At 32.5% G+C, this 24,552-nt stretch overlaps 1 protein-coding gene across 1 annotated transcript in view; it reads left to right on the top strand.

Moving 5' to 3' along the window:
- The window catches only part of LOC130941843 (protein KINKY POLLEN-like), a 36,105-nt gene extending 17,692 nt beyond the window's left edge, over window positions 1-18,413 (top strand). Inside the window, 12 exon segments of the mRNA XM_057870459.1 lie at window positions 2,217-2,567; window positions 3,506-3,624; window positions 4,590-4,842; window positions 5,338-5,565; window positions 6,529-6,668; window positions 7,559-7,631; window positions 10,118-10,222; window positions 10,309-10,395; window positions 10,869-11,015; window positions 11,104-11,271; window positions 17,486-17,840; window positions 18,024-18,413. Coding sequence (XP_057726442.1) covers window positions 2,217-2,567; window positions 3,506-3,624; window positions 4,590-4,842; window positions 5,338-5,565; window positions 6,529-6,668; window positions 7,559-7,631; window positions 10,118-10,222; window positions 10,309-10,395; window positions 10,869-11,015; window positions 11,104-11,271; window positions 17,486-17,840; window positions 18,024-18,175 — 2,178 coding nt within the window. The 3' untranslated portion in view covers window positions 18,176-18,413.
- Window positions 18,414-24,552: the final 6,139 nt, after the last annotated feature.

Genomic DNA, 24,552 nt, shown 5'->3' with positions numbered 1-24,552 from the left:
CTATGTAGACCAACCAGAAGGATTTGTTGTTAAAGGCCATGAAGACAAAGTGTATAAGCTGAGGAAAGCCTTGTATGGGCTGAAACAAGCTCCCAGGGCTTGGTATAGCAAAATTGATTGTTATCTGCATCAGCTTGGGTTCCAAAAGAGTCTAAGTGAAGTCACTCTGTACTACAAACAGAGTGAGAGAGGCCTTGTGGTGGTGTCTATCTATGTCGATGATCTGCTTGTTACAGGAGAGGAGGAGAGTGAGATAGTGAAGCTGAAGGTAGGACTGATGAAGCAGTTTGAGATGACAGATTTGGGGAGAATGTCTTACTTTCTTGGCATGGAGATTCAGCAAAAAGAAGGTGAGATATTCATCTGTCAGAAAAAGTACATCAGAGAGGTCCTAAAGAGGTTTGAAATGGGAGAATGCAAGACAGTCACTACTCCTGTTAATCAGAAAGAGAAGTTAAGCAAGAGTAATGTGCAGAATTCTGAGCATGAGAATGAGTACAGAAGTCTAGTAGGCTGTCTAATGTATTTAACAGCTACTAGGCCTGACATTCAGTATGCAGTGAGTATTCTATCGAGGTTCCTTCATTGTGCAGCTAAGGAACATCTTACTGCAGCAAAAAGGGTGTTGAGATATCTAAAGGGGACTCAAAGTTATGGTGTGAAATTCAAAGCAGTTCCTGAGATGAAGCTGGTTGGTTTTGTAGATAGTGACTGGGGTGGTTCGGTGGAAGACATGAAAAGCACAACGGGTTTCTGTTTTTCACTTGGATCAGGTTGTTTTTCCTGGAGCTCAAAGAAGCAGGAAGTTGTAGCACAGTCTACAGCTGAAGCTGAATTTGTGGCTGCAACTGCAGCTGCAAAGCATGCAGTATGGCTCAGGAAGTTACTCTGTGATTTGGGGCTGCAAGAGAAAAGATCAACTGTGTTGTATGTGGACAATCAAGCTGCAATTGCAATTGCTCAGAATCTAGTCTTTCATGGCAAGACTAAACACTTCAAGCTGAGATTCTATTATCTGCGTGAAGCACAACAGGAGGAAGAGGTGGAGCTGAAGTATTGCAAGACAGATAATCAGATAGCTGATGTCTTCACCAAGCCTCTTGCTGTTAGTCGATTTAGTCAATTGATTCATGAAGTTGGAATGTGTCCAGGTCTCTAATCCAAGGAGGAGAAATGTTAGATAATGTATTAGGACCTGATATTTATTTATTTCTGTTTTATGCTTATGTGTATGATTCAGTTAATAGGGTCAAAGTTATTAGTGGCCTCAGAGGCAAGTTAGTTTTTTTTATTCAGCTAGTTTCTAGTTTTAAAGAAGTGGAGTCCTATTCTTAAGGTAGTGGAGTGAGTGGTTAGTTTCCTTTTCTTTCTGTTATTGTATTTAACAGTTTATTGAATAGTGTTAGAGTGTAGTTTTTTTTCTTTTTGCTTCTTCAGTTCTCTAGTGTTCAACTCTCTCTCTCTTTTTCTCTGAACATACAACAGTTCGAGTGTGAGATCTGCAATACATTGCAGAACAGTGAGTGAGAGTGTGTGAGGATTGAGTGAAACAACAACAACTGATACTAAAACGATATATATTTTCTCTTTTTTTTTTATTATTTCGAAAGATCTTTTAGAAGTAGCAGCCAACTCTGCTTTTTTGTTATTTTAAGATCTATTTGAATTTGGTTCGTGTAATATATTCAATTTTTCATAAAAAAAATCCAAGCTTTTAGCCCGCAGGTTGTTTTCTTTTTTCCAAGGGATGTGTTAAAGTATGAAATCATTAATGTGCTTATACCTAGTAAAAGCTTTTGGAAGAAATCATTCTTTCCATTGCAATATGAGTGATAAGAAAGATATATTCAAGATAAGTATCAAAGAATACCAATGGAGGAACAATAAAAGATTTCTAAATTATAAGAAACTTTACTATAGAATAGTGGATATATAAGTCATTGAGGATGACCAATAGACCATGTTAAGATTATAAATTGTAGGTAGCAAATGAAGAAAAAAAAGAGTAAAGATGATTAATATCAAAGTTGATATAGTATATTTTGTAGACAGTACATTATATTGTATATTACATCCCATAAGCCTTTTTTATAATATCTATTATCCTATTCCTAAACTACTGAAGAAATGAATAAACAAATCCTGAAATATAGAAGAAAATATAGAAGAATAGGGAAATCAATCCTAGAAGACTAATTCGTATCATAACTTTTCAGGGTAGATTTTTACTTGCTGCTGTTAGTGGTCGTGTCTTGGCCCAATCATTTCAATCGGTCCTTCAAGTTGGTCAGGAAATGATTGAGCAACAACTTAGCACTAAAGAACTGCCTACTGTTGTACCTGAAATTGCTTGGAAAAGAACGGAGATGTCTGTTATGTTGGAGCATGTGCAGGCCCATGTTGCGCCAACAGATGTTGATCTTGGTGCTGGAGTACAATGGCTTCCAAAAATTCTTAGAGGTTCTCCAAAAGTAATGCGTACAGGTGCTCTTCTTGAGAGAGTTTTTATGCCTTGCGATATGTACTTTCAATACACCAGGCACAAAGGATGTACAAACGAACTCAAGGTACCTTTTTCCCCACCTAGATATTAAATACCTGAAATTTCAAGGGTTATAGTTCCTTAGGTTACATTTCATAAGTTAATTTATTCTAAACGGGTAATCATTAGGTAACCATTACAATTTTTTTGACTTGTCGTATTAATTGACACATTAGTGTGCCATGTGGCATGCACACCACATGGCATAAATGAATCTTTTTTTTTTTTTTGAAATTTTATGGACCGAAACGAAACAGGCTTGCAACTTAATTGACCAAATTAGGCCTTTACTCTGGTAACGTGTACATATATCTTAGAATTGATCGTATGTATATCATGCATCTTTTAATAATTCTTGCAAGATAAAATGGGATTTGGATCCTCTAAATTTTGAATTTCACTTTAGAGAGTAAAGTGTGATCTCTCACCATTTATTTTATAAGTGGAACCAAGAAAAAATATGAAAAATAAACCATTCAAGGTGAGAGATCACACTTTATCGTCTAAAGTAAAAATTCAAAATTTAGAGGATCTAAATTCGTATATATACATATGTAACACTATAATTTAAATTGAACTGGACTGGAATTCATATGCAATATACTCGTACCTTGCTTGTTCACTTCAAGGAACCCTTAAATCTTCCTCGATGACATTCTTGTCAATCAAATGTTGTCTTCCATAATCAAGTGTCTCATTTCGTGTTGTTTCCCAAATAAGATATCCAATTGAATTGAGTGAGCCTAGCACAATAAGAGACTTATAATACTCCCCTTCCATGCATAAAGACAGATATATGCTTGTGACCCAACTAACAAACTTGTAATAAGCTTTCATGTAGGAATTGTGTAAGAACTTAACTAGAAAAATTAACCTCGATGGATAATAGTTGTCAAATAGTATTTAATCAAGTAAAAAAATTATGTCCATAATTTGTTGACAAGTTTTGCATCCTTGCTGCAGGTGAAGCCCTTGAAAGAGGTTAAATTCAATTCTCACAATATAACAGCAATAATGACATCTCGCCAATTTCAAGTCATGATGGATGTACTAAGCAATCTTCTTTTTGCACGCATTCCAAAGTATGATCCATTTCTATGTCAAAAAATTTCTTATCTGGACACATGTTTAGCAATCATCATTGGGCTACTCACATAAAAGTTTTGGGGGAGTGTTTAAAACCTTGAATAACGTTAATAGAATCCACTTTCATTGTGAGTATGTCTAAGGATGTTTTTGTCTGCAAGAATCTCTCTCTACCTTTATACTCTTTGATCCTTTCTATGTTTAATTAATATTGTATACTCTTATAGCATGTTTAGTTTGTGCTTTAGGTACTCATTCTTATTGTATTTAATTCATAGGAACTCATTCTTATTTTTTATATAACTTTTGATACTATAAATAAAATGGTTTGAATATCCCTAGAGCATGCATTAAATATGCTCTAGTTTCATATAAGAATTTTTTTTGCTTGCCACAGTAAAAAAACTATGCACCAAATTATTGGTAATTCACTTTTGAATTAATGTATTTAAATACAAATTATTGATCAAAAGATGTATCAAATTTTCAAAGTATTCTATGTGATGTTTCTCTATCTGTTTACCTACTTTACATACTGATGTATGTTTATATCTTTTATTACTGTGTCAAACTTAATGGTACCATAAAATTTGGTTGTTGAAACTTATATGTGCTGTGTAGCTAGGATCACTATTATTTTTTGGGGTTACTTTACGTCACCTGTTACATATTTGTGTCATGTTTTCTTTTTGCAGTCCTCGATGTTTGAGGACACTACAAAATTCCTCTTTGAATTTACTTTTATATTGATTTCCTCTATTGTTCATTTACTATGTTATTTTTTGTGAAATATGCTTCTTATTGATGGGTTTGATATTTAATAATACATAACCTGGGTAGATTAGTTATGTAATTATATATATTTTGATGCTCTTTTTCCTTTAAATAAAATTCAAGATATTTTCTATTTATATGAAAAGTTTCTTAAAAAAAATTGAGTATATTATTGTACACAATTTAGGCCTCAAAAGAGTAGCCTGTCACTTTCTGTTGAAGATGATGATATTGTGGAAGAGGAAGCAGCAGATGAGGTGGTTCCTGATGGGATTGAAGAGGTTGAACTTGAAAAAATCAATCTTGAAGTGGTAGAGAGAAAACAGAGGTTGCTTATTGATGATATAGGGAAATTATCTCTTTGGTGCGACAATATTGGTGACCAGAGTCTAGAAAAGGAAGATGAGTGCTGGATGATAGATGGTGGGATACCTTTGTTGGTAAGTAAATCTTATCAATAATCCATAGAATTCCGTGACCTGGTAGCTCGACTCTAATTATAAATGTGTGTTTTTTAAATTTAGGCTTTTTCTATTCACTAAATTTGTTTTACAGATCTTATTATTCCATATGGTATAGACGTATAGTAATTATCATTTTAAAGAATTTTTCTTTGTTAAATATATTTGATAATCTAATGTTTTAATTTAATATTTATTAAGTATTTTTTACCTTTAGTCTCCACAAAATGTTGAAGACAACAAATAATAAAATATCATAAATAAATAAATTTTTAAATAAAGTTATTTTGATATATAATTTTGTAATCAATTCTTGATTTTGAATTTCTTTATTAGTATACATATGATTAAAGTGACAAATATTGTCAATCATAGGGAATAATAATTTGAATCTTGACAACATATGTACTTGTGCATATTTTTGTGAAGAACAAATTTTCATTTGTAATCGAAGTAGTCCTATACTGCTGGCAGATCCAAGAATTGAGAAAAGAACTTGTAGTTGCAAAGAAAGCAAGGAAGGAAGCATATGCATCTCTAAGAGTTGCTCTGCAAAAAGCTGCCCAATTGCAACTAATGGAAAAGGAAAAAAAGAGCAAAAGTCCCTCCCATGCCATGCACTTATCTTTGCAAATTAATAAAGTTGTTTGGAGCATGCTTATTCATGGTAAATCCTTTGCTGAAGTTGAGATCAATGACCTGGTAAGTTCTTTTCTGCAAGCTTTAATGTGTCTCATTCTATAATTTAGTTTGTTCACTGAAAAATATTTTTGAAATATGAACTTCTATCATAATATCAAATGGAAATAGGTTAATGATTGAATGACTCTTCTTTAGTGTGCTCATTTGCACTCATCACTTTATTATAATAAGATTGGGTGAAAATAAAGGAAGAGACACTCTTCATCCTATGGTGATAAGTCAACTAGAATATTGATAGAACAACTTATTTTGTGTGTACTCATTTGGAGACTCATCACCTCACCATATATAGAATGTGGTTAAAGTGGAAACCGCATTCTATCAAATAACGAGGAATTAATGAGTTTCAAGATAAGTTTACACAATAGAAGAGTTGCAATGGGATAAGTGGTATAACTGGCTAGATTTAAATGAACTATGATTACAAGACACTTTAGTGAATGTGGTGGGATGGCCAAGAAGGGACAATGTGTCCCTCTCCACTCAACGGTTTCATTTTTCTAAGCCTCCAAATTGGGAACTCAATGGAGGGGAAGGGAGGGTTGAACAAGAGGATGTAACTGTTGAAAGAAGTCATCCATTTTTTTATTGCATAATCAAATAAGGAAATCCATTCCTTTTTCTTTGTTTTTCTACCATCCTGTTAATGTCTTCTCCTTCCCATTGTATCAAAATCTTCTAAACATATCCTTAAAGTCTTGCTTTATATGTACATGTATTAAAGAAATTTTAAATGCAAAAAGATTTGAATTTTCTCATTCAACTTCCTTAAGTGGACTACAAAACCTAAGCTACTGTAATTTCTTATTCTTGATTGTTATGAGGGAAAGGGACAGTAGTATACTTACACAGATCTTCCCTTATTTTCATGTCCTTGTTTTCTAACTTCCAAAATTCTTTTTTTTTTTGTCTGAATTTTCAAGAATATGCTAATTCGATTTCTTTTTTCTGCTAACCACTTAGATTTACGACTTTGACCGGGATTTCAAGGATGTGGGCATTTCTCATTTCACAACAAAATACTTTGTTTTCAGAAATTGTCTGGCTAATGCCAAGTCTGATACAGTTTTGGCAGCTTGGAATCCTCCGTCTGAATGGGGAAAGTATGTACTCTTCTCTGGAATTTTCTTGTACCTATTGGTGCTTACAAGACAACTTTCTAGGGTATACTATTTTACTGGGGCAAAATTTAGTTGTTGCAGTATTACTTTTGTCATTCCAGTAATTATCTTAGTCATTTGATATAACTTAATTTTTAATAATTGAAAAGTATTGTCTTGGAATAAAGAGCCATAATTAGAGAAAGTAAGGAATATAAGGCATACTTATGCAAAAATCATAACAAAAAATAAAGAATCCAAAATCAATGTAATAGAGCTTTTCCAACATGTTTATTTGATAATTTTTCTAATGTTTCTATTTTCTTTACCATCTCTTAAGCCTGGATAAAACTATTTTCACAAATCCAAGCTCTCTAGAGAATGAATACTTCTGTTGTTATCTTTTATATGTTACTTTCACTTTTGGGGACATTCTTGGTAATTATATCCAGCTACATATCTATAAAAAGCTGAATATGATGATAGAAAAATGATTTGCCATTAAAGTTTGCTTGACCTTCACAATTGGTACTTGTGTAAACATTTCCTCAACATTTTAAACAATTGAAACATTTGAATTCTGTTATAGAATTAGATTAAGAGTTGAAACATAAATAGATATTAATAAAATGTGCTCATTAACCTATAAGTTCATGTGCACAGATAATTGTAATATATTTGTAGTAAACATTACAGTATTACTACAATCATTTTCTAGTTGTACATAAAGGGCTTAATGAACTTCCAAATTAACACAAGCAATTCAAGGAATATCTTTATATATTTTCTTAGAATCCACTTAGGTATAAACAATAACAAATAAAATTCCAATGCCTTATTTTTCATGTTTTCCTTATTTTCGAATGTTGATATTGTATGTTTGCTTCCACCAGAAAAGTGATGCTTAGGCTTGATGCAAGACAAGGACAACCGAAGGATGGAAAAGCTCCCTTTGAACTTTTTCAGGTAAGTGTTTCCTTCAGGTTCTTTTGTTTTAGAATACTAGAGATAGATTAAATGAACAGATTGGTAACATAATTATTTTTGAGTCATAAATTCTGTTAGTTATCAATATATCTAACACATTAAATGGTTCCACATCATCAACAAATCACAACATTATAAATTAACCACATATAAGCATTCAGTTTTGAAGCATCCAAAACATCTATCATCCACAATCAAGTCCTAGTAATATAGATGAACACTTCATATATGAATATACACATAACTTAATACACCTTAGAACATCATAAATCCTTTACCTGAACCCATAGGAGCCTGTTAATATGGTCTATGGCTAGTTATAAACTACACGGTCATGTTCTTTCTAACAAGTCTTCATAAGATAAGCCTTACGAGTTATTCTTACACATACCATATGGAGCTGGAGGGAATAAATACACCACTATCTATCCTAAGTTGATTTATCGCAAACTTCACAAACATTGTTGGTTGACTTTATAATGAGTTCATTAGATGCTCACTTGAGCATTATCATCATATGATTGAGAGTCTAGAAGATTCCTACTAAGATAATGTACTTTACATGTGTTAAGAATCAGGATAAAATTAAATCATAGCAAAGAGTTTTAAATATGACCTTGCTGTCCTCTTTCCAAACCTAGTCTTATTTTCTCCATCCAACCACTTTTCATCTCTTGCATTTTCTACATTTTTGTTCTTTTCCCTAAGTTTGCTACACTATTCATCCACAGTCGTTTCCACTACACATCCACTGCCTCCTCTAGCATCTGCTGCCTCAATGATCACCTCGTCGTGCTTCTGTCTTCGATCCATCTATCACTGCTATGTTGTTTTAATCATTTTGTTCAAGTCTATTACTTAAAGATGAGAGAATGAGAGTATCCCTAAGAGTTAAATCCTAATAATAAACTCTAATGCTGCATTCTGCAAAACTGTCCGCTGCTAACCCCACTTGGGTAAGTTTTAGGAATCCTGGCATGGAGAGAATTGTTGAAATAGAGAATTCACAAGCTTGCAAATGGAGAGAATTGTTGGATAAGTGGTTCTGGAACTACTGTTTTGCACCCTTTTTTTTTTGGCAAAATTATAATTTTTATTAGCTTTCAAAAGACATTCCAACCACCTCAAATGGACTCTGCTAACTGTTATGGTCCCATTAGTGGAAAGATATCATGATTTGTAACATTATTGCTACCAGTTTTCTTCGGCAAATTTTGCCTAGAATCCTCAAGAACTAGCTAAGATGACCAACATGAAAGTTATGCTGCCTGATTTCTCCTTTTCAATGAATCCAAGTTTGTTCCAGTTTAATTATTGTAACTCCTTGTGATGGATCCTACCTTAATCAATGTCTTGTATTTGAAGATAAAGCTCAAACAAAACGAAACAAAATACATTATCGACACCGGTTGAAAAAGTACTTTGGCAACCCTGAACCTAAATGATTTATTTTCTACGGTAAATTGACCAGTATTCATTCACCTCCCTTGTTTTACACAAATTGCACAACCAAATAATACACTTACATCCCTTGATGTTGATTTAACTAACAGATCCTTATACACATGCTTGTCACATGTGTATAAATATTCTTTTTATTTTATTTTGTTTTATTCAATTAGAATGATAAAAATGCCCTTCATAATAATGTTAAAAGAAACAAAGTTTTTGTGATTCTTCTGCTTTCTCGATGAGTTTTATATGCATAGAGAGATTGTCGGGTTAAAAGTGACTTTTTTTCAACCTATTTTTAATGCAATTTCAATTTGATGATGCAATAAAGGGGAGGTGAATGTATACTAGTCAAATAGAGGGTGGTGTGTAATTTTGATAAGCTTTAAGTAGTGTGAGTGTAACTTACCATTTATTTTATTGTTTGGTTTCGTACATTGTATCAGTTATAACCAACTAATATCATTCTTCACTTTCCTTAACTTATCATTATCTCTTGCTTTAAACTACTCACTTATGTGTAGCAAATAGATTTAGTAACTTATTAGGAACTAATCCTAATAGATTTAGTAACTTATTAGCAAATCAACTACAATTTTAAAATTTTCATTGATCTTTCCTAATAGAGGCTTAAGATGGTTTTCCTTTCAAGGAAACATAGAAAAAGGTACACCCATATCTCTCCTTGTCATTTGCTATTGCATGGAAAAGCTTTTTCTCATGCAGATGTAATTTCCATCACTTTGGCGTTTTTGTTGAGGAGGGTGGGATGGGATGGGATGAGAAGCGTACAATAATTGTTGCAATATGAATTGCTCTAATAGCTATTGGTAAAGAAATGACTAATTGATAACTTTTGCATTCCCTAGAATATTCCATTCATTTGTTGTGTCTAGAATTGAGAATCTATTGAGTACAAAAGCATTTCAATCAAAATTGTTATTTATGAGACATTTTGTTGAACTTGACTCTTGCAGTTTGTTTACTAACTCTAGTTTACTTTTACATTATAGGTAGATATCTACCCCCTTAAGATCCATTTAACAGAGACAATGTACACAATGATGTGGGGGTATTTCTTTCCAGAAGAAGAACAACGTGATTCTCAACGTCGAAAGGTTAGTTAAGGATCTTGCAAACTTTATCTCACCAACATTAATAAAATTCATGGTTTGTCACCAGTTAATAATGATTATCCGTACAGGAGGTTTGGAAGGTTTCAGCGACAGCTGGTGCAAGGCGTGCAAAGAAAGGTGATACCTCATCCTCAGCCCAAGCCGATTCAACTCAGGTGACTATTTAATAAAATGTCCGGTTCGTGTCTCTCAAGTAATAATGTTAATATAATTAGGGTCTGAAATATGGGTATCTTAAAGGCCATTGATACTAGTATCTACCTAATATGGATACTTGCATACTTGTTGATCAAATATTATATTGAAAAAAATATATCTAAATATAAATTAATCTTCATGAAACATTAAATGTTGCAAACTATACTTGATTTATGATTTAATTATCTTTTTTGTTAGAGTTATGCTCGCATACTTATACCTATTTTTCTGCAAAATTTACATTCTCATACACCTAGTACAAGTACCACGCCCATATCTATGCAACATTGTAGGTAATGCTAATTTAATCTACATCGTTGGGGTAACTAAGGAAGGTTTTAGCTTCTTTTCTCATGTTTTTTCTATTATCCAAGTTTATATGTTTTTGCATGGTAGATTTGTCATAAGGACTTTGGTAACGTGCTTGTAGGCATCCAAAGCTAAAAATACAAAGGAAGAAATATTGGCCGACTCTAGTGAGGATGAGGCACCTAAAAGCAAAACTAAAGGTTCTAAGCCTAGTGACGAGAAGAAGCCAAAAAAGATGATGGTGTTTCATGAAATCAAGATTAGCCAGGTTGGTGGTTGTTGGACGCAGTTTGAAAAGAAGTTGTCACTTGCCATCTTCCATCTGGTCACTTGTTATCTTGCATTCTTTCTTGTAGGTTGAGTTATCGGTTACATATGAAGGGTCAAGATTCGCCGTAAGTGATCTGAGATTACTAATGGATCAATTTCATCGGGTAGAGTTTGTTGGGAGTTGGCAAAGACTCTTCTCACGAGTTAAGAAGCATGTCATCTGGGGAGTCTTGAAATCTGTGACTGGAATGCAGGTGATTTTTTCCTTCTTTTAGTCTATCTTGATAACATGTTTGGTAGAAAAATTGGTTTTGATCTTCGGAACGTGATTTTCGGTCATGTGCTTTTTAAAGCGTTTGATATAACACCTTATCACACAAGGCCTCACGCTGCAGTCGTAAGTCAAAGGTGGCGAGACATTACGACACCTAAAAACAAAGAAACATATGTAGTATTTGAAGGAATATAGTTTAACTAGGAGCCTATGAAAGAAAGATAAACCAAAGCGACAACCATTATCACCCTCGAAACGTTAAAGCGAGAAAACTTCGCGTTCAAAAACAACAAATATATATATATATATATATATATATATATATGATCTAGAGTTAGATACATGAATAGTAATAGTCTCGATTTACAAAGAAAAGGCCGGTTAGAACATAATAGAAATCGAAAGAGTGCAAATTACATCATGTTTCTCCAAAATAAAACCTCTAAGAGAAAAGTATACAAATACATGTTTAACAGTGGAGAAATATGTTAAGTACAGGATAAACTTTAAAATTAAAGTCTTCTTCACTTCACCAACAAGTCCCGCACTCTTAGTAGGATGCGTCACGTCCTGTTATCTGAAAAATCGACAATTTCGACAATGGGTGAGAACTCGAAGGTTCTTAGTAGAGTAATAATTCTAAATAGAGACTATGTAAAACTACATGAACCCGCTAGTTAATCCTAGTCTCGAAACCCACAAGGTTCAAGCCTAGGGTTCTTTCTAATCCAAACATGGTTAAGTTACTAAATCTCAGTTCCATATCCACCTTTATTTTCAACCATTTCTTATATATTACTATCCAAATCCCAATACCACAATTGTTTGGTCCAGCATTCATTTCAATAATTTTAATCACAAACATTAATTAATACGGGATTAATTCGCTATGCTTAACATTTTCTGAACTATCATCGATCTCATTCATTTCTATAGTCATAATCATCATTAATCACAAGTCTCATGTCTCAACAGCGAAATCATACAAAAACAGTATGTAGTACAAAGCAAACACAAGTAGAGAACAAGTACAGCAAGTATTTCAATTAGTAATTAACAGAAATATACAGTTAGGCAAACCAAACAAATATGCACACTCAAATAATAGCAAAAAATGCACATTATACATGCCTGTTCCATGGGCTATAAGTCAGAACCTGACACACTCATTAGCTAATCCGGATATTATCTCTCGGTTGCACATCCCCAGGAGGAACATAAATAAAGGAGAGTGCTTTTTTACATTCTCCTGGAGAAATTATGAAGAAGTGTACCTTTCCACATCGAAAGAGTGTGCCTTTTCACCTTGTAATCAGAGAGAGATGTGGGAGAATTAATACAAAGGAGAGTGCCTTTCCAATTTTCCTACATCTACAAAACACATTCTTCCAGTCTCAAGTGAGCGTTACGTATCGCCCTTCTTACTGAGCCGTACTCATTGATTCAACTGGGCATTACGTATCGTCATCCCCACTTCGAGATTTGTCCCCTCCATGAGTGTTACATATCGCCCTCATCATGGAAAACCCACTTTTAGGTCTCAAGTGGGGATTACGTATCGTCGTCCTCACTGAGCCTCACGCACATTATCTCAAGTGAGAGTTACGTATCGCCGTCCTCACGAGATCGTGCTCAACATCAAATCTCATCACAGTCATGATACAAGAGAGAGAATCCTTCATCCTCAACTTTTCTATCACATCAAAAGAGGGAATCTTTCATCCTCAACTTGTGTAATTTGTGAGCGAGACAACGCCACCGTCCTTACCGTGGGTGGGACAAAATCACCATCCTCATAACGACACAGCAAACACGAACAAGCGAGATACAACCACCGTCCTTGCCTGATGCCGGTGCCGGTGCCGGTGCCAAACCAATACGCAAGCGGGATAAGACTACCATCCTTGCCAATAAAAAATGATTGTCATTCTCAAACACACAAGCGGGATAGCACTCAAACTTTGCCACGCAAGCGGGATAACACCCAGACTTTGCCACGCAAGTGGGACAAACCACTGTTCTGGCCAATCTTGCTATTTAGGCCACAATCAATCGATATCAATGTCTTTTAGCAATTTCACAAGTTATTAAGTTCATTAACCCTAACTCTTTATCAAATATTCAATTTCGTTCTTTTATGAGCGGGATAACACCATCGTCTTCATTTGGGGGGGGGGGGGGGGGGAACAAGGCCACCATCCCTACTTAACCCAAAGCAAGTAGGACAAACAATAACCCTTGCATCTTACTCAGGCAATTAGTCAATAGTCATTAACTTTAATCAATTTCACAACTTATTAGATTTATTAACCCCATCTTTTATCAATTACCAATTTCATTATCACGTGAGTGGATAACACCACCATTTTCACCGCAGGCAGGATACAACCACCATCCCCGCATAGTAGTTTACGCACTTAGCAAGCGGGATGATACCACCGTCCTTGTCCGGCAAGAAATCAATATCATGTCTTAAGCCAGTTGACAATTCCATCCAGTCTTGGAAGATTCAACCTAACATAACCCTATTCATTTATTAGCTACTTTAATCTCATTATTCCACGAGCAGAATGTGATCACCGTCCTCACCGCAGTCAGGACAACGCTTTTTCTTTTTTGTGTGAGAGAGAGAAGAGTGTATCTCAGGATGATGTGAGAAGAGAAGTGTTTGACATTGCTATGGGAGCTACAAATCGGTGCCTCCAATTTGTTTTATTTTTTAAACAAACAATCACAAATCAGACAGTACGATTTGTGATTTCGAAAATAAAAAAAATTAATGCTGAAATCAGACCGTCCGATCTTTATTTTTAAAAATAAAAAAATATCAAATACAAATTGGACCCTCCGATTTGTAGTTTATTTTTTTTCAAAAAGATCGGACCCTCCGATTTGTAGTCTTTTTTTTTTAAACAAATCGGACTCTCCGATTTGAATAAAACACCATATAAAAAAAACACCTAATCTTCCAACAACAATGTATTACACATATATTTAATCAATATAAAAAAAATTAGCCTCAGGACAAACCACCATTCCCGCAATATTTCATTTAGTTAACTAAGTGTTTATCCAGGAATAGTTCAATTTAATCTATCATATCACTCCCTAGTATATTCAAGGCTTATCAGTTAGTTATTCGACTCCATATGGAGGTTAAAGGGGATTATAAACATATTGGGAATGTTAAATAGTTCAAAAATAGCATTTTGGCCAAAACTGGGTAGTTGTGCATACGCATGCCTAATGCGTACGCACGGAACCTGAGTCTGGTTTCGCAAAAATTCACATTCGTGCATACACACAAATCTAGGGTCATGTGTACGAACCATGCATGCGTACGCGCGGAACTTGCTACTGTCCCAAGTTCTGCAAACTCTGCACAATTCAATTTTAACCCCAATTTTCAAACGTTCATAATTTTTGCTACAAAAATCGTTTTTCTTCCGTTCATGGACGGTTTTAAAGCTCTTAGACATGTTTCACTCAATTCCAAACTCCGAACACCAAGTTATGGTCCGTCAAAGTTGGTCAAAATTCTGTTTTACCAAATTCTACATAATGCTCATTTTGGTTATTTCTCAATTTATTTTATTTCAAAACCAACATAATCCAACCTTCAAACACCCTCTATACTAAATCATCAATTCTCAAGTCTCATCCTAACTATTCAAGGCCTAAAGCCATCAAATTCCCATCAATTAACCATTTTCGATCTTTCATCAATTTTCACTCAAAATTATAACCAAACCAATTCACAATCACAATACAATTTTACCTTTCCAACAATTTAAATGAGGCTCATAACTTACCATAAGGGTGCACTTCACCCAATCACGGCCTTCGGCCTAATTTTTCATATCATTAGCCATGTTATGCAATCCAAGCACAACTAACATCCAAATTCAATCACACACATATACATGGCTAATCAAACCTCAATTTCTCAATTTCATACCACAACATATTATCATTCAATCATCAATCAATATTAATCATTCACACAATATCCATCAATATTCAACAATATCGTAGGGGCATTTAACTTAGATTTTCACATAACCTTACATAATGTCTACCCAAAACTAAAACCCGTACCTTCTTTGACGGCAGTCTCAACCTTGGAAAATCTTTTCTCCGGCAATTCCAACTCCAACTTGTCCAAGCCCTACTAAAATCCTCACCAATGATGATTCTCAACTCAATCCCATACCGGTCCCACGCCAAGCAAATTTTCTCCGTGCCAAATTCAAGCCAAACAATTCATAATTCATCTAATCACATAAATTCCTCATAGTTCAAGTCTAGGTTTTCGCATATAGTGGAAAATTTTGGGAGATTGAAATTCCTTACCTCATCTCACGTAACCTTGGATTGAAACTCCATTAGAACTCAAGATTGAACCTCCCCTAAATATCAAAAATCAAAATTTTCTCAACACCTCAACCCAAAACGCGAAATTGAAGAGAAATGAAAAATGGAGCAAGGATTTCGAAGTTCCTTACCACAATATTTAAATAGAATCGAAGAGGGAGTCGAGACGAACGCGTAACCGTAAATGGGTCATCAATCAGAGCTACAATTTGAAAGTTATGTGGATTTTAGTGAAGTGCTGAATAATAATATTTAGGGCACCACTATCTTCTTCTCTTCCTTCTTTGTGCTGAATGTATTTGAGTTAATGAAGGGGGAGTGTGCTGAAATGGGTTAAGTGAAGGGTTTATATATTATAGGTTTGAGCCCAACATGAGTCCGTTTGCAATTTTAAACTGTTGGCTCCACCTTAAACCAAAATCTTTAAAATAAGAGTCCGAGTTTTTAGAGTAATTCTTCGCATACAAGCGATTAAGGCTTGTAAGCCTTACAAGTTCAATTAAAACTAACGCTCAAAACGCGCTTCAAACCATTCTTCTTCCTCTTCGTCTTCTCCTTATTCTTTTCTTTCGTTTCTTGCCTTCTCTTTCTCCTTCTTCTTCTTCTTGCTGCACGTTCTTCTTCCTCTTACTCTTCTTCTTCTCCTTTTCTTTCATTTCTGCACGTTCTTCTTCCTCGTCTTCCTCTTCTTCTTCATTTACGTTCTTTTCTCTCTGTTTTCTCCTTTTTTTTTCGATTTTTCATGGTGAAATTGTTTTTGAATAAGAAAAAGCAGCAGAAGATGTGGAGGAGAAAGAGAAAGAGTTCTGAATTATGCATAAGATGTACTTCAACGAATTTTGGGTGTATTTCTTTAAATCCTTTGGGTGTAGTTTTGTAATCTTTTGGGTGTATTTTCTGTAATTCTTTGGGTGTATTTCTATAATCGTTTGGGTGAATTCCTGTAACCGTTTGGGTGTATTTCTGTAATCCTTTGGGTGTATTTCTGTAATCATTTTGGGTGTACTTCTGTAATCGTTTTGGTGTATTTCTGAAATTCCATTATCTTCAAAAGGATTACAGAAATACACCCAAAAGATTACGAAAAATACACCCAAAGGATTTAAGAAATACACCCAAAATTCGTTGCATAATTCAGAACTCTTTTTCTTTCTCCTCATCTTCTGCTGCTTCTTCTTCTTCAAAATGATTTCAAAGCTTGATTTCAGAAACCATGAAAATCGGAAAAAAAAAACGAAGAAGAAGAAGAAGAAGAACCGTTCTGAGTGTAGCGCTTTGAAAACAGGAAACGTTGAATAACGCATTAAAAGGCCTAGTAACTTGTAAGACTTGTAAGTCAAAAAGACTTGTATGTGTAGCACTCCTCGAATTTTTATTCTAAACCATTTTTACTTATAATTAACTTATTAATTAATTATTCAATATTTATCTGAGTTTTACATTTGATAGGTGGATGAAGTTTCCAGTAATGTTTCAAGTATATTTAGAAGAATACTTGACAATTGGTAGTAGACATGGTGGGTTAGGTGACCCGTAGAGTAATGGTGGATGGAGATGAGGGTAGTTTTTGTATTTTCATAAGCGATATCATTCTCTTACCAAACACCCTTCAGTAGCCATATACTCTTGATATTTATGTTATTCACACCAACCATTGCAACATCAGAAAACATTCTATTGCCAAAACTCTTTCTTGTGATCCCATTTAAAATGGTGTATTCCTATTAAGAAAAGTCTAGATTTATTTTATGGTAATATTTACCATTTTCTAACATTGTACTAAATACATTTTTATGCCTTTTGGTAAATGGGTCATGCAGGTTAAGAAATTTAAAGACAAAGGTCAAATTCAGCCCAGTGCAGCTAGTGGTCCAGAGATAAGGGACAAAGACAATTCAGCAGTAAAATCTGACCAGTCAGGTTTTCCGCGTCCAGCTGATGGAGCAGGTGATGGATTTGTAACATCCATTAAAGGTCTATTCCACACTCAAAAGAAAAAAGCAAAGGCATTTGTGAACAAGACAAAGAAAGGTGAAGGAGAACAAGAGGCACAGGGATCAGATGTCAGTGAAAATGAAGCTGAAGCTTCTACATTTGCTAGGCAGCTTACGATTGTGAAAGCTAAAAAGCTTATTAAGCGACACACTCAAAAGCTCCAAGCTAAAGGACACAAAGGTTTTATTCTCATGTCTTTTTCCTACTATTTAATATTTTTTTTCTTTCTTTTTACTACTTAGACTTTCCGGTATGCTCGATCAGGGCATGAAAATGGGATAGAAGTTTTCATAGATGATTTTCATGTTAAAATTCTACTTTGTTGATAAGTTTAATGATTGAAATATTGCCAATCTTTTACAGCTTCATTCTCGAAAGAATCATTTCCACCAGCATCAGCATTGCAAACATCAACATCTCCTCAACAAGTGATTGACTCATCATTAGCATATGACAGTGATTCCTCAAGTGCATCTGAAGCCTATGAAGCATTAAGTGAATTGAACAAGCTCTAAGTTACCTAAATGGAAAGTCTTAATTTTCATCTAAGCAAGAAGCACAATGCGTTTGATCATTCACAATCAGCATGCATATTCAGAGGATGAACTTGTTGAAAGAATACTATGGACTCAAATTTTGGATTATTCTTCATTGAACTACTTGTATTCATAGTTCATACCATTTCTTAACATCTACCATTACTTGCTGTTCATCAACAACTTTGTGATCATCTCTTCTGGTTGCATATTCACGTAGCTTCTCAATATATATGCAATTTTGGCAGCTTAATATTCACGTAGCTTCTGTTTACCCACTTTACTTTTAAACCATCTTTTTCTTTCTATTAATGACATGTGAGCAATATCGCTTACTTGCTAAAATATTAGAATCAACCATTCAGTTTTTGTCAAATTAACTATTATTTCCAAATCAGCAAAAAAAATAAAATATACAAAAAATTGTAATCAAATTTGTAATCTACAAAGACATTCAATCCATATCGATAGATTTATTATATCTCACTGTTATAAACAATACGATAAATTTATAACTCCAATAATTAATTTGTTAATCTCTATAAATAACTCATTAAATATAATAAACATTCATATTACAAATGTAATAATAATATTAATAATCATAATAAATTTTACGTTACAAATATCCAAATTCCATACTATTTAAACTACTTATATAAGTTTTTTATCACTATTCCTTTAAATGATATCAAATTTAGCATAAAAAATTTATTTTTGAACTACACAACATCTCAAACTTACTCAATGGAGCATCATTCTTTGGACAATATCACCAAACGAAAAGACAATTGGTTTATCAAAGTTCGCGTGGTTCATCTATGGGAAATATTAACACCCACAAATGAAGAAGAGTCTCTTTGCTTAGAAATGATTATATTAGATGAAAAAGTATAAAATAAACATATTTATTATATTTTTAAATTGAATTTACGAAAAAATACTTTAATTATTTTTACTTTTTATACTTTTTATATTATTTTATAATACTTTATATATAATTGTATTTTAATATCGTTAAAATTATACTTCTTTTAATATGCTATTCATTGTTTCTTTTTAACTAATTATTAACTATGATTTATTAATATTGAAAGGAACACATCTTCATATAATTGTGAAGAGAAATATGATGAACAAATTCAAACATTTGTCACAAGAAGAAAAAGTCTATACTATAAAAAATTTAAAAATAGAAGATGCAAATGATTTGTATAGGTCAAGTAAAGATACAACGAAAGCAATAAAGATCCAATTTTGAATATTTTCCAAGATTATTTTAAATTTGCATCACTTGAGACATTGTCTGACAGAGTGGGTCAAAAAAAAATACTAACAGGTAATTTTATTTTATATTATTTTAATTATTCTTATTAAAAATAATTTATTCAAAAAAATCTACACATTTTTGTTCTTTTTATTATAGATGTCATTGAAAAACTACATCAAGAGATTAAGAAAAAAAAATTATACAAATTCAAAATACATCTTCCGGAGAAAAACATACCTGCAAAATGGAACAAACAACATAATAGAAAGTGCATACAACTCAACAATTCATAAATAACATGTATTCACAAGAACCTACGACGGAATGAAGAAAGCAACAACTCTAACAATAACCAATAAAGAAAAAGGAAGATGAGCGACACATAAGAAGACTAAGTCCATCAACTAAAACAAATACAAAAATCAAATCACCAAATAAAAATGTCACTTTGTATAACTCTATATCTAAATTTTTTGTACTACAAATTATTTTAAACAAAGCACCTTTAAATTTAACTTTAATTTACATATATTTAATTTAATTATACAAAATATAGCTATTTTTAATATTTATTATATACTATTATTAATTTATCATCTGCGCAATGCGCGGGTCTCATTCTAGTTTAAATAAAAATAGGGGAAAAGAAAGGAAAATTCACTGTTAACAAAGAATTTAACTCCTAAAATTTACACAAGTTGGTATATGAGAAAGTGAATTCCGATCCCATCCGTATGAACATGTATATTTATAATATATAAAAGAAAAAACCAAAACAACCTATTTATCAATTTATGTATTTATAATAAATATAAAGAGAAACCAAGATAGTCTGAGAATCAATCTCAAATACCTATGATTTTTCTATTGTGCCACATTATATTTTTCTCTAAGGTGGCATAGCCTACTTTTTTTCTTTGTATTATGACTTAGAATTTTTTTTCCATCTTACTATCTTGACAATTATTTCCTTTAGTTACTCTATGTTTTTTATGTTTATATTTTTATCTTTAATAGGTGTAAATGAATTATAGTTATTTTATGATCTCATTTTACTCACTTTTAATATCTATCTATTATAATATATTAAAAGAGAGTCCAAAATAGTATTAGAATGGATGAATGACATATAAGATTTAAGCTTTATATAAAATTGTCATGTTCTCCATTTCAACAACATAGAAAAAACATCTATTTTAGAACTACATTTATAATATCATAGAGAATAGTATCTATATAATCAATTTAACATTAATCTCATGGTTTCATATACTAAACTATCTAATTCTACAAAAAAATATATATAAAAATTTTAATTCATATCAATTATCTAAATTCTAATATGGCATATTTTATTTGAAAATTAAATTTTATTTGTAAGAATCTATTTGTGTATTTATCTATCTATCTATTTGTTAATTTATTATAATATATAAAAAAATTAAGTAATAACACAATAAACTCTTGGCATAGTAGATAACTTTTAATATTACTATATAAATATTTTAGTGAAATTGTTATTTTATAATTTTTCTATCCTCACATCACTTTTTACTCTTCCTATGTCATATTTAACCTTACTTTTAAAACTTAAGAATTCCATTAGAATGATATTATGGAGGTCTCTTTTATATATTTTTACCTTGAAGCTAGCTTCTCTTTTTCTTTTATTGGGTGTTTTGCACTTTAAGTCTAGCCGTAACTCTAAATGTTTTGTCTCAAACTTTGCTCGATACAGAAACACCACAAGCAGGAACGGATCCACTCATGTGGGTGTGGGGGCAAGCGCGCGCCCCCACTATACTTTGGAATTTTATTGAGTAGTATATAATAATAATAATAATAATAATAATAATAATAATAATAATAATAATTATTATTATTATTATTATTTGCCCCCACTAAATTATTAAATTTGACCCCACAATAATTTTTTATTCAATTTTCGATACTTAATAGCCAATTTGAGAACTTCATATTAGATGTCCATTATAATGATCAATTTTTTAAATCTAAATAAGATTGGTGTTCTTTCTTAGAAATCGACTCGAAAGAATATTATCTATTCATTTGTGTTTCTTCTTTTGAAATTAGCTTTAATTTTTTCATAATAACTACATTAATTGAATGAACTTTTTTAACTATGAATATCATCAAGAGCTAATTGTATGAAAGTTGAGTTTTAAATGATTGTTTAACGACATATAAAAAAAAGACATTTTAATTATATTGTCAAGGTATTAAAATATGAAATATAAAAAATTATATTTTAAATTATATGTTATTATTTAAATTACTATTTTAATATTTTAATTTGTAATTAGATATTTTAAAACTTAATCATATTTTACAATAACAAAATATAATTATAACAACAATTATGCTATATATACATAAAATAATCACTTGTACAAAATAAATCTTAAAATATAAATTTTGAAATACAAAATATATATTAAAAATAAGTTAAATGATATATATATTTATACACAAATTTATAATAGATTATTTTATAGCTAATTTTTTATGTAAACGTAATATTTTTATTATAAAAATTATTATAACATTATATATATTTTACCCCCACTATCAAAATTTTTTGGATCTGTCACTGACCACAAGCACTTAATTGGATAACTCTTTGAGTCTGTGCTTCTTTTATTCTTCCCAGTCACTGGTGCTCATAGTCTTTGGCTTCTCTCTTATGGGGGTTATTTGCACTTGGCTTTGAATCTAAATGTTCTATCTCAAAATTTATTTGACACAAAAACACCACAAGCACTTAACTAGAAAAATAACTCATTGAGCATTGGTTCTTTTTTACCTTCCTAACTATTAGTACTCAGAGCATTGGGCCTTTTTTTTTCTTGTTGATTCTTGATTTTATTAATTTTTGAGAGCTTCCATAATACTTCTCTAAACTTTATTTCATGTCTTAGAGCTTCCCATACAAGTTTTCACAAACATGTAATCTCATTACACAATCATATTATCAAAATCTCTACCTCTCTTAATCCTACTTGCCCTAAATTTTAAAAATTTTCTTCAATTTTTTCTATTCAAAAACTCTTTGTTGCATGCTTAAAGATATTGGGTGTAAGCAATTTCAAAAGTAAGGTGGCATGAAATATGAATGAATCATGATTATTAACTAAGAACAAAAATAGATGTAAGATATAAGAAATAAAAGCTTAAGAATAGAGTTACTTTCCTCTTCATCATCTTCTAGACTATGTAGAGCATAGCCTCCAACACCAAACTTAGAATAGTTGCTTGTCCTCAAGCAACAAAGAAAAAACAATGGTGATGGAGTTATGAATAATCATGATTATCTAGTAAAATCAAATAAGTGATGCAAAAGCTTATTCAAATAAAACAAAAGAAATTAAAAACAAAATAAAACGAACCTAAAGACAAAATAAAAGGGTACCGACGGTTGGATTGTCTCCCAATAAGCGCTCTTTTAATGTCACTAGCTTGACAATTGGTTCTTATTAAGGTAGAGGTTGATCATAATGCTTCAACTCCTCTCCTCTCACTGTGAATCAATCTTCTCCCTGTGTCTTCATATATTAGCTCAATATGCTCAAGAAAAAGGATTTTGTTCACTGTATATGGCTTTAATAGATGGTGAACTAACATCACTTTCTCCCATGGTGAGAAGTCTTCAGTAAGGATCTTCTTATTTCTCCACTCTCTGGGCATCTTCTGTTAGGTACCAGACAAATGACATAGCAAAATATAAAGATAAAAAATTAGAAATTTGTATAAAATATGGAAACAATTGAATAACTTTCTTTGAGAATTATAACTTCTCTCTATCACAAGGAGATTACAATAACACTCTCTCTTGATAAAAGGAGAACACACTTCTCTCTCTCTCTCTCTCTCTCTCTCTCTATATATATATATATATATATATATATATATATATATAGGTGAGTCTCTTCAATATGAACCATCCGTCAATTAGAGGTATATAATTCTTCTCTTTTTCAACCATTAAAATTTTAAGGTTATAAACTAGGATTGTTTATTACCTTTCATTTTATTTAGTTGTTATTTATTTATATATATTTTCTAAAATTATCTTTACCAATTTTCATAATCTCCCACTTAAAGCTAATTTTGATAAATTTTTAAAATTCACGTTGCTCATGTATTCCATAGGCCGTATGAGGATCTAGACCATTCAAACTTTTCTGTGTTGATTGGTTTTGTCATGACATCTGCTAGGTTATCTTTAGTGTGAATCTTCTGCATATCAACACTTCCTTCTTCTACTACTTCCCGAACAAAGTGATATTGTACTCCAATGTGTTTTGTTCTTGAATGAAAGGAAGGATTCCTTGCAATGTGCAAGGCACTCTGACTGTTACAATACACAGAAATCTTCTGTTGTTTGTGCCCGAGTTCTTCTATCAATCTTTGGATCCAAATAGCTTCCTTGCATGTTTGTGTAGCTGCCATATATTCATCTTCTGTAGTAGATAAAGCTACAATAGTCTGTAATTTAGATAGCCAGCTCACAGCTCCTCCTACAAGTGTAAACACATAGCCTGTAGTAGATTTTTGTTTATCAAGATCACCTGCAAAGTCTGAGTCGACATATCCATTGATAATGAATTCCGATCCTCTAAAACATAATGCAACATTCGAGGTCCCTTTGATGTATCTCAAGATTCTCTTAACAACATTCCAATGCTCTTTACCTTAATCTGCCATAAATCGACTTACCACCGCAACTGCTTGAGCAATATCTGGCCTTGTACAGATCATGGCATACATAAGGCTTCCCACTACTGATGCATACGGTACTCGAGTCATTTCCATCCTTTCTGCTTCACTACTAGGGCACATACTTGAGGATAATTTAAAATTCATAGGAAGTGGGGTTGAAATTGGCTTACATTCTTGCATGTTGAAGTATTGCAAGATCTTCTTCAAATAATTTTTTGCGATAGCCAAATCTTCCTATCCTTTTTGTCTCGGTGAATTTACATCCCTAAAATCTTGTTTGCTGGTCCCAAGTCTTTCATATCAAACTCCCTAGCCAACTATGCCTTCATTTCTTGGATTTGATCTT

Source organism: Arachis stenosperma, chromosome 7 (genome assembly GCF_014773155.1).
Source record: "Arachis stenosperma cultivar V10309 chromosome 7, arast.V10309.gnm1.PFL2, whole genome shotgun sequence".
Taxonomy (NCBI): domain Eukaryota; kingdom Viridiplantae; phylum Streptophyta; class Magnoliopsida; order Fabales; family Fabaceae; genus Arachis; species Arachis stenosperma.
Note: the sequence above shows the minus strand (reverse complement) of the source record. Positions and strands in the feature narration are given on the sequence as shown.